The sequence below is a fragment of the Fukomys damarensis genome, unplaced genomic scaffold (assembly GCF_012274545.1).
Source record: "Fukomys damarensis isolate Sample0158 unplaced genomic scaffold, DMR_v1.0_HiC HiC_scaffold_37, whole genome shotgun sequence".
Lineage (NCBI taxonomy): Eukaryota > Metazoa > Chordata > Mammalia > Rodentia > Bathyergidae > Fukomys > Fukomys damarensis.
The window spans coordinates 45065042-45080404 of record NW_022900949.1 but is presented as its reverse complement, the minus strand read 5'-3'; the positions used below and the strand labels follow the sequence as shown (position 1 = coordinate 45080404).

Below are 15363 nucleotides of genomic sequence, written 5' to 3'. Positions count from 1 at the left end.
GACCAATATGACTGTCCATTTCTGTACAATGCCAACTCAACACAGTAAATTGGGATGACTTTTTCCAAAGTTGGCAGCACCGTTAGTTTCCCAAAATTCAATTTATATATATATGTATATATATATATATTTATATTTATATAAAAAAACTAATAATAGTATGTTATACATCAATGGCAGGAACAGCTTTTCCAGGTTCTGCAGTCATCTGAACAAAATTAGAGACATTTAGCACATTCCATTAAAAACAAAACAAAACAAAACAAAAAACACAGAAAAAAATAATATCCAGAAAACAGCAAAGTTGTGTTGCTGTTGTGGTACCTGGGACCATTTTTATTTTATTAGCATCTTAATCATCATCTGGAGAGAACATTCTAGAGTAATATCATTAAATGTAGCTCTGATAAAGCACAGTCCCTACTATGTATCATAAAGCAGGTACAAGATATTTTACATTCATAGAGGTATGATACCATACCGTCCTACATCAATAATACTAGAATCAGCTTTGGTTTGAAATTTACTTTGTCTGCAAATAAGATTGCTACCCCTGTTTTTTTCTGGGCTCCTGTCACATGGAGAATTGTTTTCTATCTTTTCACTTTCAGTCTAAGGGCTTCTTTTTTGCACTAGGTGTGTTTCTTGTATACAACATGTTGTTGGATTTTGCTTCTTATTCCATTTTGCCAGTCCGTTTCTCTTGATTGGTGAGTTGAGGCCATTGACATTGCTGGTTATAATTGATATGTACTGACTTATTATTGACATGTTATTGGCCTTTTGTTAACTCTTTTTACTTTTTCACCTTCTTTTAATTTCTTGCCTTGCCTATTTGATTTGCTCTGGTAGGCCTCATGATGACCATATTCTTAATACCTTCTTCCCTGCTTTCTCATTTTCTTCCCTGTTGTCTGTCTGAAATACTGAGCCACAGCAGAAATAAAAGGTTAGTAGGTCTATCTGGTCCCATTGCTTCCTTCATATACTGTATTTTTGCCCTCAAAGTGAAAGTGGAGTAAGATTATAAGGACAAGGGCCAGGGATTTAGCTCAGTGGTTCCGCCACCTTCCTCGCAAGTACAAGGTCCTGAGTTCAATCCCCAGTACCAAAAAAAAAAAAGATTGTCAAGAACAGTACCAAGGTACAGGAAGTAAATGCTGGAGAAATAAACAAAGAGCCTAAGAAATGTAGAAAAGACCCTTTGTCTTACCAATTCATTCTTATTCTCCCAGAGGTGTAACCTAAAGCACCCAGGGGGATTTTGTTCTCCTTTATAGTCTCAGTAATGCACGGGTAGTAATATATTGCCTCTCATAATAAGAGAAATACAGATTATAACTACTTCAGGGCACTAAATTCTCATTTAGCGTATTGTATTATCAAGCTGCTTAATTTTTGTTGTACTATCCAGTGAAAGGTGAAAAAAAATCTTTTGCTAAGCAAAAAGGTGCTGTCATACTGATGGCTATATAATAGTGCAGCCTTAATGAAGAGGAGTGTGACAGTACCTAATAAAATTATACATGCATTTACCTCTGACACAGCAATCCTACTTCTAGGCATTAATCCTAATTAATTAATCCTGAAGATATTCTTAGAAATGCTTTTGCACAAGATTAGTCATTGTAGCAGTTCTTGTAATCAGAATAAATGTCCATACCTGGGAATTTAGATTAATAAATGATAATATATTACTCAACAGAATACTGTGCAGCTGTAAAAACCAACGAGATCATTGTGAAGCAAGTGATTTGCAGGATATTCAGAAATATGCACCTTTGTTTTGTATCTTTGCAAAAAGAAGGACCAGGAACTTAAACCAGATACAAATGAGATTATTTACCTACAAGGGATACAAGTAGAAATGGTATGGAAGGGAGAAGGACATTAAGATATGAAAAGGGGGCCTGGTTCTTTGAGGTACTATCCCAACCAGGCCCATGGGTGTAGATAAAGTGTGCTTTCTGCCTCAATACAAAAAAAAAAAAAAAAAAAAAAAAAAAAAAAAACGATAGAAAAGGTGAAAATTAGAATGAACCCTACATAGTGTTGAATTTGAACTGTGGGTACCAGTGTGCGTGTATTTACTCTCCATGTATCCTGTGTATATGTATGAAGAAACAGAAATGTGTGTAAATGTATGTGTTATTTGAATCTTAGCTCTGTCTGCTGGAATGACTTAAGAACAAGGGTATTCCAACTCAGTGAGCATACATGGGGCTGAGATCTTGGTTTCTAAGCATCTTTCCTGAAAGGAACTCTTAAGAGTTTTTAGCTTAATAATGCTTGGGACTTGAAGAATACAAGATGAACCCAAAATATCTCATACAAGAAAATGAAGTTATTAAACAATTGTAGACACATGAAAAGGACATAAAAAAAACCAGCTTAAACAGTCTCCCAGTTGGCAAACTTGAAACTGTTTGGGCTTAAACTAAAAAATTATAATAACTGAATTCATGGAATAAAATTAGAATCCATGAGTTGACACTGACATAAATAAATTGAATTGACAGGTACACAAATATCGGTATGCCTGTATCACTGTGGTATGATGGCTTAAAATCTTCTGGGAAGAAACCTAGAAAGGGAATAGCTGGGTTGAATGGAATTTGTAATTTGTCAGAGTTCTTTATATTAATTTTCCAGCTTTTATAAATGTGAAATTAGTTATAAGCTATGTAAAAAATGTTACAAAAATTACGTACATTGAAGACAAAGTTAAGAACTAAAACTGAAACTTTTTTGAAAAAGCATAGGAGTACATCTTCATGAACAGGTAGGCAAAGCCTTACAACACAATGTGTACAAGCAAAAGAGAAAATGTAGATAGGTGACTTTATAAAAGCTTCAAGCATTGGTGCTCCAAACAGTACCATTGAGAAAATGAAGTCAACTCATAGAATGGAAAAAATTATTTGTAAATTAGAGCCATACCTGGAATATATAAGGAACTCTTACAACCAGTAGAATAAAGATAATCTGGGGCCGGGGATTTAGCTCAGTGGTTCCACCACCTGCCTTGCAAGCACAGGAACCCAAGTTCTATCCCCATTACCAAAAAAAAAAAAAAAAAAGATAATCTGATTTATGAAATGGGCAAAGGACCTGAACAGATATTTTCGCAAAAAAGACTTGTGTGTGTATACATGTATATATACATATATATGAAAATATATATATGTGTGTGTATATACATATATACACATATATATATGTATATGTAATTGGCTAGTAAGCATATGAAAAAGATGCTCAGCATCTTGAGCCTGTAGGGGAATACAAATTAACATGAGATAATATTTCATTTAAAAAGGCCTGTGGTTTCAGGTGGCCATTTTTGGATTGAGTCTTTAAATATGAGGAGTCTCTCTCTTTTTTTTTTGAGTTCTTTATGTATTCTAGATAATAGTTTTTTGAGGAATAGCTGGAAAAAGTGTTTTCCCATACTGTGGAGAAACTCTTCACTCTGATGTGATTTCTTTTGCTATACAAAAGCTTTTTGATAATATGAGATCCCAGTTGTTGACTTTTTTTGTGTTATTTCCTATGTGTTCCAGGTTTTGTTCATCAAGTCTTTGCCTACACTAATGTCTTCAAGAGTTCTATATTCTATATTCCAGCAAATTAAGTGGTTCTGTTTTACTCTGTAGATATTTGATCCATTTCAAATTTAATTTAGTGTATGGTGAAAGATATAAGTCTAGTTTCAGCCTTTGGCATTTGGAAAGCCAGTTTTTCCAGCACCATTTATTAAAGAGGCTGTGTGTCTTTCAGTGAAGGTGTTTGGCTCCTTTGTCAAGGTAAGGCGACTGTGTCTGGAGTTGTTTCTGAAATGAATAGATAAAATGGCAGATAAGTATGTGAAAAAATGTTCAACATCAGTAGTTATTCAAGAGGTGTAAATTAAAATGATGCTGAGGTTCCATCTCACACCAGAAAGAATGGCTGTTATCAAGAAATAACCAATAACAAATGCTGGAAGGGCTGGAGGGTAAAAGGAATCCTTCTCCCTTCTTCCTGTGTGAGAGTATAGACTGTTGCAACCACTGTAGAAATTAGTGTAGAGATTCCTCACAAAACTAAAACTAGAAGTTACATTTCACCCAGCTATTCCCCTTCTTGCTGTCTTTCTGAAAGAATTAAACACATCCATCTTTATAGCGATATATACACACCCATCTTTATAGCAGCACAATTTGTAATAGCTAAATCTTGGAAACAGTCCAAATCAACCAACAAATGGATAAAGATATAGGTTTTAGTATACAGTGGAGTACTACTCTGCCATAAAGAAGGATGGTCTTGAGACATAGCTAAATGGATGCACCTTAAGACATAACTCTTAAGTGAAATAAATCAGACACACATTTAAATACTGCATTGTTTCTCAGGTATGAAAAACAAAGTGGAAATAAGGACTAAAATCTATCATAGATATTGGGAAATGGAAAGAAAATGTTCAGATGGGAAGGGGAACAAGAATGGGGAGGGGGAAAAGGCACAAGAAAAAAAAATGGAAACAGCTTTTGTATATAGTGGTTTGAAGGAGGAATGGGAAAAAAGACAGAATGTATCATGTATAAGTACAAATTCCCTATGATGAGTGTTATCATGTGTATTTAAAATGTACCAGTAGATGTTTTGCTTCAAAAAAATAAAAATAAAAAATAAGGCCTGTGGTGACAAATGTTGGCAAAATGATGCAGTTGCTAAGAAAAGTTAAATGTAAAAATTACTGTGTGACCCAGTAATTTTGCTCCTAGGATAAATCCAGAAGTGAAAATATGCACACCAAAATTTATAAGTGAATGTTCATAGCAACATTATTCATAAGAGCCAAAGAGTAGAAACAACCACATGTTTACCACTTAAATGCATAGCTGAAATTCCTGTATTCATATAAGAGAATATTTACCAATAAAATGGAATGAGGAATTGAAATCTCTGCAACATGAATGAACCTCAAAAATATGATGTTACGTGAAAGCAGCCAGAATACATATTCCAGGATTCGATTCATATGAAATGTCTATCCAAGGCAAATCTATGGAGACAGTGTTAAATTAGTGATTGCACAGGGCTGTGGAGCCTGAGAGTGGCCACTAATGGGCGTGGAATTTCTATTTGGGGTGAAATTGTTCTGAAATTGTTGTAATGCACAACTTAAATATACTAAAAAAGCTAATAGTAAACTTTAATGGGGTGAAAAACGCTGTGTGTGAATTATATCTCAGTAAAGCTTGTTTTAAAATTAGGGTTATAAAGGACTCTATTCTTATGATTGACATTGGTTATTTGTCATGATATATGCTGTTCTGTTTTTGTGTATATACTTTCATTAAGCATTGATTAGGTAGTAAAAGCCTTTATTTTCCTGAGAATTGAGAGTGTAAATTGGACTAGAGAAGCTAAATTAGTCTTTATTTAGTAATGTTATCACAGCATATATACAGAGAGTGAATAGGTAGTCTGGAATACTCATACTTGTCTTTTTTACTACATTTTCTTATTGGTACATGTTTGCAGTACTTAATGATTACATTCCTCGTAAGGAGTTGGTACATGTATGTAACACATCTTTTTGTAGTTGTTGTTGTTGTTATTTTTTTTTTATGTGTGGTACAGGGGATCGAACTCGGGTCCTTGCGCTTCCGAGGCAGGCTGCCGAACCGCTGAGCTAAATCCCTGGCCCTATAACACATCTTAATTCCTCTTTTCATCTCCTTCCCATCCCTCTCTTGGTCCCCTTCCCTTTTCCAAAAGAGTCCCCTCCCCCCCTTTCTTCCTGTTCCTCTCCCTCCCCCCCTCATTATCTCTCTTTTGCGCTTTATATTTTGGGTTTCTTGTATAAGTGAAACCATGTGATATTTAAGCTTGAGTGTCTGATTTCTTTCACTTAACTTTTTATTTTTCTACAGATGATTAAAGTTTATCCTTACTACAGAGTAGTTCTCCACTGTGTATAAATCTCACATTCACTTTATCTATTCATCTGTTCATGGTCATATAAGCTACTTTGAAGATTTAGCTGTTGTGAATTGTGCTGCTATAAATGTGTGTATGCATATATCTTTAGAGTATGGTATTTTTTAATCTTTCAGGAAAATATCAAGAAGAGGAGTAACTAGATTGAATGAAATTTCTCTTTTAAGTTTTTTGGAGGAATTTCCATACTGATTTCAGTAGTGGTTGCATTAGTTTATATTCCCACCAACATTGTAGAGGGGTTCCTTTACTCCACAGCTTTGTCCATTTGTTACTACTTGATTTCTTGATGATGGCCATTCTTTGTGGAGTAAAGCTGTAATCTCAGTTTAATTTGCATTTTTCTAGAGATGTTGAACATCAGTTTTGGAAGTATGGCCATTTTGACAATATTTGTTCTGCCTATCCAGGCATATCTTAGTTTTCTGATGTCCTCTTCAATCTCCTTTTCTAGGGTATCGTGATTTTCATTGTAGAGGTCTTTCACTTCGGTTAGGTTAATGCCTGAGCGTTTCATTTTGCTTGATGCTGTTGTGTGTAGTATTGTTTTCATAATTCCTTTCTCAGTAAGTTCATTATTGGTACTTTACATAGGGACAATTGACTTTTGTATGTCGATTTTGTGTCCCGCTACAGTGCTGCATTTGATTGTTCTAAGTGTCTCTTGCTGAAATTTTTTGGGTTTTCTATGTAAAGGATCATATCATCTGCAAACAAGAGTAATTTGACTTCTTCCTTTCCTATACATATCCTTTTTATTTCTCTTGCCTTACTGCTCTAATGTTTCAAGAACTATCTTGAATCAGAGTGGTGATAGTGGACATCTTGTCTTGTTCCTGATTTTAAAGGGAAAGCTTTCAGTTTTTCCCCATTTAGTATGATGTTGTCAGTTTGTCATAAGTGGCTTTTATCAGATTGAGATAAGGTCTTTCTATACCTGTTTTCTTTCAGGTTTTTGTTTTTTGAGTTTTTTTTTTATAACTGGATGTTACATATTGTCAAACGCTTTTTGTGTCTATTGAGATGACCATGTGGTTTTTGTCCTTGCTTCTGTTTATGGGATGTATTTCACTTATTGATTTGTATATGTTGAATTATCCTTGCATCCCTGGGTTGAAGTCTATTTGGTATGATTTTTTTTTATGATGTGCTGCATTCCTTTTGCCCATACATATCACGAGAACATAGCTCAATAAAACTAGAAATCGGTGACAAAAGAAACCACAAAATTGTGCAAAAACATGGAAATAATATACACTTGAATTATCAGTGGGTCATAGAAGAAATCAAGGAAGAAATTTGCCCATTCCTTGAATCAAATGATAATGCTAATACAATGTATCAGAACTTACGGAACACAATGAAAGCAGACCAAAGAGGGAACCTTATAGCTGTGAATGCTCACATCAATAAAACAGAGCAAGCCCAAATAAATAACCTATTGGTGCACCAAAAGCTCCTAGAAAAACAAGAACAATCCAAATCCAAAGCTAATACAAAGAAGGAAATTAAATAGATCAGAGCAGAAGTTAGACAAATTGAAGCTAACAAAACAAAACAAAAAAACTCCAAAGAATCAGTAAATCAGAGTTGTGAAGACCAAACAAAATAGACAAACCCTTAGCCAAACTTAACCCCAAAAAGGAAAGAAAAGACCCATATCACTGCAATTAGAAATGAAGGTAGACGGGGATTTAGCTCAGGGATTCCGCTGCCTTGTCAGCGCAAGGACCCGAGTTCGATCCCAGTACCAAAAAAAAAAAAAAAAAAAAAAAAAAAAAAAAAGGTAAAATCACAACAGACACGATGAAATCCAGATTATTGGTAATGACTTTGAAAAAGTATTCTGCGATAAATTGGCAGACACAGAAGAAATGCATGGATTCCTGATACGTATGAATTACCAAAACTGAACCAAGAGGATTTAAAAACCCTGAATAATCCAATAACAAGCAATAAAATTATAGCGGTTAAAAAAAAAAAACTACCAAAAGCCCAGGACCCAATAAATTCACTACTGAATTCCACAGGAACTTGAGATCTAATGCTAGTACTCCTCAAACTCTTAATAAATTGAAAAGGAGGAAGCACTACCAAATTTATTCCAGAGACTAGCATTATGTCGTTTCCCAAAGCAGATAAGGACTCAACCAAAAAATTGTAGGCCTTCCAAGAGAACTAAAAGAATCATATCACAGAGAAGTATGTGCACCCATGTTTATAGTGGCACAGTTTGTAATAGCTAAATCTTGGAAACAGCCCATGTGCCCATCCGTTGCAAACTGGATAAAGAAGATGTGGTTTTTCTATAAAATGGAATATTACTCAGCCATAAAGAACGAGAAAATAGATTCATTCATAGGAAAGTGGATACATATTGAAGATATACTCCTAAGTGAAATAAATAAATCACACATGTGTAAATACCGAATAGTTTCCCTGGTGTGAATAATCTGCAACAATGCATAAGATCCTAATAAGATTACTGACATTTAGAAATGGGAAGAAAGGAGCTAAAGGTGTAGGGAAGGTGGGATGGATATGGGAAGAGTAAAAAGGGAAAAGAAAAAAATGTGAGAGAATGAAAAGATGAAAATAAAGTGTTTGTAGATGGGGAGGGGAGGAGGGGGTGAAGGGAGAGCAGAGGTAAGGGGAAAAAATGAGAATCAAGACTTGTTGTGTAGAGGTACAAGATCCCAACAATGAATGTAACTGTACTGTATCCCTAAAATGTACCAATAAACTCAATTAAAGCTGAAAAAAAAATTGTAGGCCAATTTCTTTAATGAACATAGATGCAGAGATCCTCACAATTGTCATTTGAGCTGTGTTGGTTATGAGTCACTGCCATTTGAAGTTTGAGCTGTTTGTGTGAGAGCAGCTGGTGGGACATTATATATTCTAAAATTTATATGTCATAAGGAGATTTCCCATTTTAAATATAATTCATATGTGCTTCTTTAGATACGGTTTATTGTCCTTTATCAGAGCTAAAATCAGAGACTTTGTGAAGTTGTTTGATTTGTATAAATCAAACAAGCAGGGCTTAACAAACAATATTAAAATAACTAATTCTGTCCTTTAAACATTTTGGTTAAAGAGAGTAACATCAAAAACAAAGATCAATAGAACCGTTCCAGCACCAGTCCTGTGAGTGAAGCCTGTTAAGTCAGTTTAATACAGAAGGTTAGCTGAAAACAGACTACACAGCCCACTGTTTTCTTTAAATGATTGTGTGATATGCATATATTTCCTTTATTTTATTCATAACTAGTATTAGGTCAGTTATTGTTCTCATTACTGAATTTGCCTCCTAAATCTGTTTCTTACTCTGTATTTATTTTGTCTAATTTATTTTGTCCAATTTAGAAAGAGAGTCCTCTAAGAATAAATGTGCTCTTTATTAGACCTAGCAGGATAGGAGAAAATAGAACTTAGTAATTTCTGTTTTTAATTTGCCTTATGATTTGATCAGTACTGTTTGAAATTAAGAGCACTGAAAAACGTTAACTGTAATTCTGTCCCATAGGACATTGCCAGAGTCTGGCCTGGAACTAAAATGCCTGGGAAAATGGGAAACCGATATAGGACCTCATTTGGACTGAAAGTAGGTTTGAAACTTGTCTCTTTTAGGAACATGCAAGGCATCAGAGCATCTATTTAATGTTTATTTGTGTGTGTGTGTTGTTCAGATAGGCTTTATGATTTAAGGGATAAAGGATGTGTGAGTTGTATGGGACAGTTGTGGTTATAATGGTAAATAATAGTAATGTATATTCACTTAACACCCAAACAATAGGATATACAGTCATTTAAAAGTATATATTTTTATTTGACCTGGAAGATTTCCATAAAATATTATATGAAGAAAAGATTCAGAACATTAGATATAATGCTCTCTTTTTATGACAAGTGAACAGAAGCTCCCTACAAATACATGTTGCTATGCTATTACATAATCACAAAGAAAATGGAATATTATATACCAAGTTATCTTGGATTATACGTTAAAGTTTGGGTGGATATCAATAAAGAGAAAAGAAAAGATATCGGGCCAGGGATGTAGCTCCGGTGCCATGCCTACCTGGCAAACGTAAGGTCCTCAGTTCAATTCCCCATACCAAAAAGAAAAAAATCAGTACTTACTTGAGAAGTATATATAAAAGTTGCATTATAATGAGTGCTATGTAATTACATTTTTATTTAAACAATTGATGTTTGTGTGTGTTTGCATATATGTTTCAAAACATAGTACAAAGAAAATAAAGCCACCTATAGGAATAATACACAAAGATAATCACTACTTACATTTTGATGTATGTTCTTCCTATCTCTGCATATATTTTATATTTAAATTTTGATAAGCAAAAATTCTCAAATTTTATATAATAATAATAGAGTTCTCCAGAGAAAGGAGGGCGAGGATGCATGGAAATACATAATATATAGGAAAATATTTATTAGGGGAATTATTTCACATGATTATGGAGTTTGAAAAGTCCCACAACAGGTGGTCTTCAGGTGGACCCCCTGGAATGTCTCTTCAGCTCATTTATTTTAGAAGATCCAGTAAATTGTGGCTTCTCAATTTTTAGTTACTGGAGGCTAGTATTGACTGAAAACAAAGCTGAATTTTTAATGGTGCAGAGTCTCATTAGGATATTTAAAGAGTCTTGATCATGTTACATTTCTATTTAAAATGAGAATTTTCTACCAGTTCAATAAGATTATACATATCTGTAATAATCTTATAATAAGTCATCCAGGAAGATTTGACAATTTGTAATTATTTGACATTTCATAGTGCTAATATAGTTACTTTACAAGCTATTTTCTCTCAGTAATATTAGAATAATAATACTATTCTTTCAGGAATCTTTGTTGTAAGAGAAGTATATTCTCAAAGCTTTAACTCTTAAAGATTGGTCTCACTTTCTGTTTTAGGTCTGGAGAATAAACACAAAACACAATATAATCTATGTAAATGGCTCAGTGCCTGGACATAAAAATTGCTTAGTAAAGGTATGCATTTATTTTCTTTATTTTCTGTTGTATATATATGGAATGTGTTTTTCCCACATACTCTCTTCTGAAGTTTTTTGCATTTCACATGGATGGAAAAAATGCACTACAAAATAGCCTAAGTCTGTCTCTAAAAATGAGAACCTGCGAAAGAGGTAAAGCCAGTAGGCAGAAAATCTTCAGGACTACAAAGAGAATATTAGGATTAAACTTTTGACAAAAACAAAATCAATGTATCTCTGAGCTTCCATTAAAAAAAAAAGTTTCATTTTTTTCAAGAGTTTGAGAGCTGGGGATTTAGCTCCTTGGTGCTGTTGCCTGCCTTGCAAGCACAGAGTTCTCAGTTCAATCCCTGGTACTAACCAAAAAAAAAAGGAAGCTCAAGAGTTACTTTGATAAAGAACTAGAAATATGTGAAATAGGAATTAGTCTATTCATAAAGGTGGCTGGAGGCAGACATGTTAGGGAGTGACTGTTAGTATTAGCACTGCTCAGGTTATACTTTCTTCAGTGTTTTCTTAAAATATGTGCTTTTATGTTAGAAAAATTTAAAAAGAAAGAAAATAATACAGATGTATTTAAAGAAAAAGTCTTAAGCTCTCAGAGACTTATTTCCATTCAAATGCAGAGTAAGTATTCTGCTTGGGATTTAGGCCAACATAATATAAATTCTTTCACTTTGGAATTTCAAGTCCTCCATTCTGAAAATAGATTTGTAGTACAAGTGATGCCAGCTATTCCCAGAAGTACACTCTTCATTGATTTTTCCCCAGTGTGTACAACAAAAATATATTAAGATTTAATCCTTTGATTTTTAAAAATTGGGTGTCGTGAGGGGAGTGTTGTTTTGCTTCTGGTGGTACTGGGAATTGAACCCAGGGCCTTTGCGCTGAACCGTGTCTCCAGCCCTTTTCTATTTTGAATTAGGGTCCTGCTAAGCTTCCCAGTCTGGGCTTGAACTTTCAATCCTCCTGCCTCAGCCAACCAGAGTGTGGAGTTACAGGTGTGTACCATCGCACCCAACTTCTTTTTTGTTCTAATACATAGGCACATGAGCGATTGCACCACAGGCCCACCCAGCTTCTTATTTCTTAAAGTAGACTCCATTACTTAAATAAGGCATATTTTTCTCAATTTAAGGATTAAGAGTTACCTTGTAAAATTCCCTTTCTGAAACACTTATTTCTATACTAGATTATTTTGCATAAAGAAAAATGTATTTGATAAAGTTTTACAAATTCTTTTTGTGGTTTCCGATCCTTAATGACTCAGTTATCCATAACATTTCAGGCATCACAATTCAATGTATCTATAGTTCCACATTCCAGATTACCTACCAGTTATAAATATCACAGTATAATACTAGAGAAAAAAGGATTACTTTTCATAGTAAAATTATACTGGATAGAAGATGAATTGTTAAATTTTGTTAAATCCTCCTTTTCTGCTTTTTTTTTGGGGGGGTGGGGGTATTGGGGATCAAACTCAGCCACTTGAGCTTTCAAGGCAAATGGCAGGACCACTGAGCTAAATCCCTGGCTTTTTGGTTTTTTTTTTTTTTTTTTTTTTAACTGCATGGCAGCTTCTGGGCTTTCAGTCTGAACCTTACCACTGCTGTGACTTCTCAGCTACATCTTTGGTATCAACAGGGATGAATAGTGAACTATCTTAAATAACTATATTATATACAATGCTAGTCTTATTTAACTATTGTAAATGGTTTGTGGCTAGCAGTTTGAGCATCCACTTCAATAAAACATTGCCTCCAGAAACTATCCACACTCTTAACTGATGATGGTTTGCTGTCACAGAATATTTAGAAGGTACTATAAAGGAAATTCCAAAAGAGAAGTTTAAATACTGAGAAATCATAACATTAGGGAAATATCTAGTCTCCTTTGAACTTAACTGGTAAATATATTAACAACAGACATACCTCAACAGAAAGAACTTACATTAAAAAACAAAGTCTTTGAAATATGGTGACTAAATAGATATCTTTTATAATCTTAAATGTCTGTCCCAGATATTAAGATGTGGGTTTAGGGAAGTGTTCTTTGGTTTTTGTTTTAAATATCAAAAGCTTGGTGTACCAGTTTACTCCATTGTTTCCATCTTTCCAGTGGTGGTTACAGGGAATAAGCTCTTCTGGCCAAGGAGAACTGAGCCCCTGCCTAGTGGATAGGTGGCTTCATTATCATCCCTTTACTTCTCAGAATCTTTTACTCCCTCAAATTTTGAGCTGGCAATAACTTTAAAAGATTCTAAAGTTAGTAAAAATCACCCTATTTAAGTAGCATGAATGCTTTTTTGTTGTTGCTGTTTAGATTCACTGAATGTGTTAAGAGAACCTAAAGAACTATTATTTACACATAACATAGTTACTTTATTAAATACTATTCATTTTTTATTGCCCCTATATATTAATACATAATTTAAGTTTTCTTTTCAGAGTTGGCCTAGTTTTAAAGGATTTGAACTGAGTTGTCGATAGACAAATATAAAAAGAACAAGTAGATCATTGAGGGACTCTTAGTAATGGCAGGGAAATAATAAAGGTTAAGATTAACACAGAAAATGCACACCATACATTCTTCATACATTTTGGCTCCTCCTTTTTAGAGTAACCAAGATGAAAATATTTAGATGAGATGTTATCATTTATGTTTCAAATCAATGGATTATAGAACTATAGCATTTACACTTAGAATATACTATCAATTAGTGAAATATTCCTTAAATATAGATCTATAAAAGTGCTATAAAAGCACTGAGAATTAGCTGTTTGAATCATAACAATTTCTATACATCAGATTTACAGAAAGTTGTATGATTATTGGTTTTCATCCTAGTTAAGGTTCACCTGATTAGTAAATTGGAAAAAATTAAACAAGTTATATTTTGGGGGGCAGTGTATTTCTTGGAATTTTGAGAAACATTAAAATAGACCCATTTTTCCTGTACTTAGTTCCTAACAGCTCTGTAGTTATTTTGACTAAATTATTCATTTAATTTCTGTTTACTAAATAAAGTGAAATTATGCTATAAAAATTGAAAATAAAATAGACAATACAGGTAGATAATAAAATGGATAATTATTAGGTCTAGTTTGCATGAAATCTTGGTATTTGAAAAGTAAATCTGGATGTAGTTGATATTTGTATAGTAATTTTAAAATAGGATTTATCCTATTAAGACAATGACATGTTTAACTTATAATTAAATATAAAGTAGTAATTATATGAGGTAGCTGATTTATTAAAGAAAGATATTTCATTTGATTTAATCATTTTTTGGAATTAAAAATAATGCACTGGCTGAGTTATTTTTCCTCTATATATGTAGTAGTTGCATTATTCATGTTACAAAATAATAGGAACAGGTTATCTTTCATTATGACAAACTTTAATTGATAGTATGTATTAACATTTTTGTTTTTTCTCCTCAGATCAAAGATTCTAATCTGCCTGCCTATAAGGAACTCAGTAAAAATCTACCATTCCCTACATATTTTCCTGATGGAAATGAAGAGGAACTACCAGAAGATTTATATGATGAAAATGTGTGTCAGCCCAGTGCACCTTCTATTACGTTTGCCTGATATGCTCAGACCACACATAGTCTGTGAGCTCTGATAAGCCATTACAATAATATAACCAAGAATTCTGTTCCCTCCTTAGTCACAGCACTATACCTTTCATTTTTGTAAAGGATTTAAATATATCACTTCTTCCTAGCTGAATTTTGTTAGAAAAATTACCACATTTAATAAACCAGTTAAGTAGATCACATTTGCTAAAATTGGCAGTTTGGATATTGACAAAGTGGTTTTAATTTGTATACGTCATCCTTTCACTACACATGTCTTAAGCTGCTTTAAAGTGTTTATAAATTTAACTTTATTAAAGATTTGTAACTCTTTGTAAAGAGGTGGTTCTAAAACAAAATTAAATGGATACTGTGATATAATAATCTATTGGGATAAAAGAAACCATTTCCTAAAATTCATTTTTTTAATGTTTTACAATTTACAGCCTTAAAAGGAGAAAGTGAGATTTTTACTTAAATAGAAAAACACAACTATTGTAAGTGAAGTGCTGGTCTACTGGCTTCCCTGGAGCCCAGACTGTAGAGACTTGCTTTTGAACAGGTAGAAGCAGTTCATTTCGCAGCCGTGGAGCCCTCTTGGGGGTTCTGATTTTGTCTTGAGATGAGGAGCACTTTTTGTAACTAAATCTCATTTGCATTAGATAATTGTTCCAGCGTACTTTGTACTAGCTATAAATAATAAGGAAAATACTGAACCTTTAATAATTCTATAGACTTCAGGAAGGCCAAATGATCAGTGAT

General features: G+C 33.6%; 1 protein-coding gene across 1 annotated transcript in view; it reads left to right on the top strand.

The window, feature by feature from the left end:
- Mrpl3 (mitochondrial ribosomal protein L3) overlaps window positions 1-14879 on the top strand; it is a 41698-nt gene extending 26819 nt beyond the window's left edge. Inside the window, exons 8-10 of the mRNA XM_010625452.3 lie at window positions 9521-9598; window positions 10936-11013; window positions 14462-14879. Coding sequence (XP_010623754.1) covers window positions 9521-9598; window positions 10936-11013; window positions 14462-14614 — 309 coding nt within the window. The 3' untranslated portion in view covers window positions 14615-14879. The remainder of the gene's footprint in view (window positions 1-9520; window positions 9599-10935; window positions 11014-14461) is intronic.
- The last annotated feature ends 484 nt before the right edge of the window (window positions 14880-15363 follow it).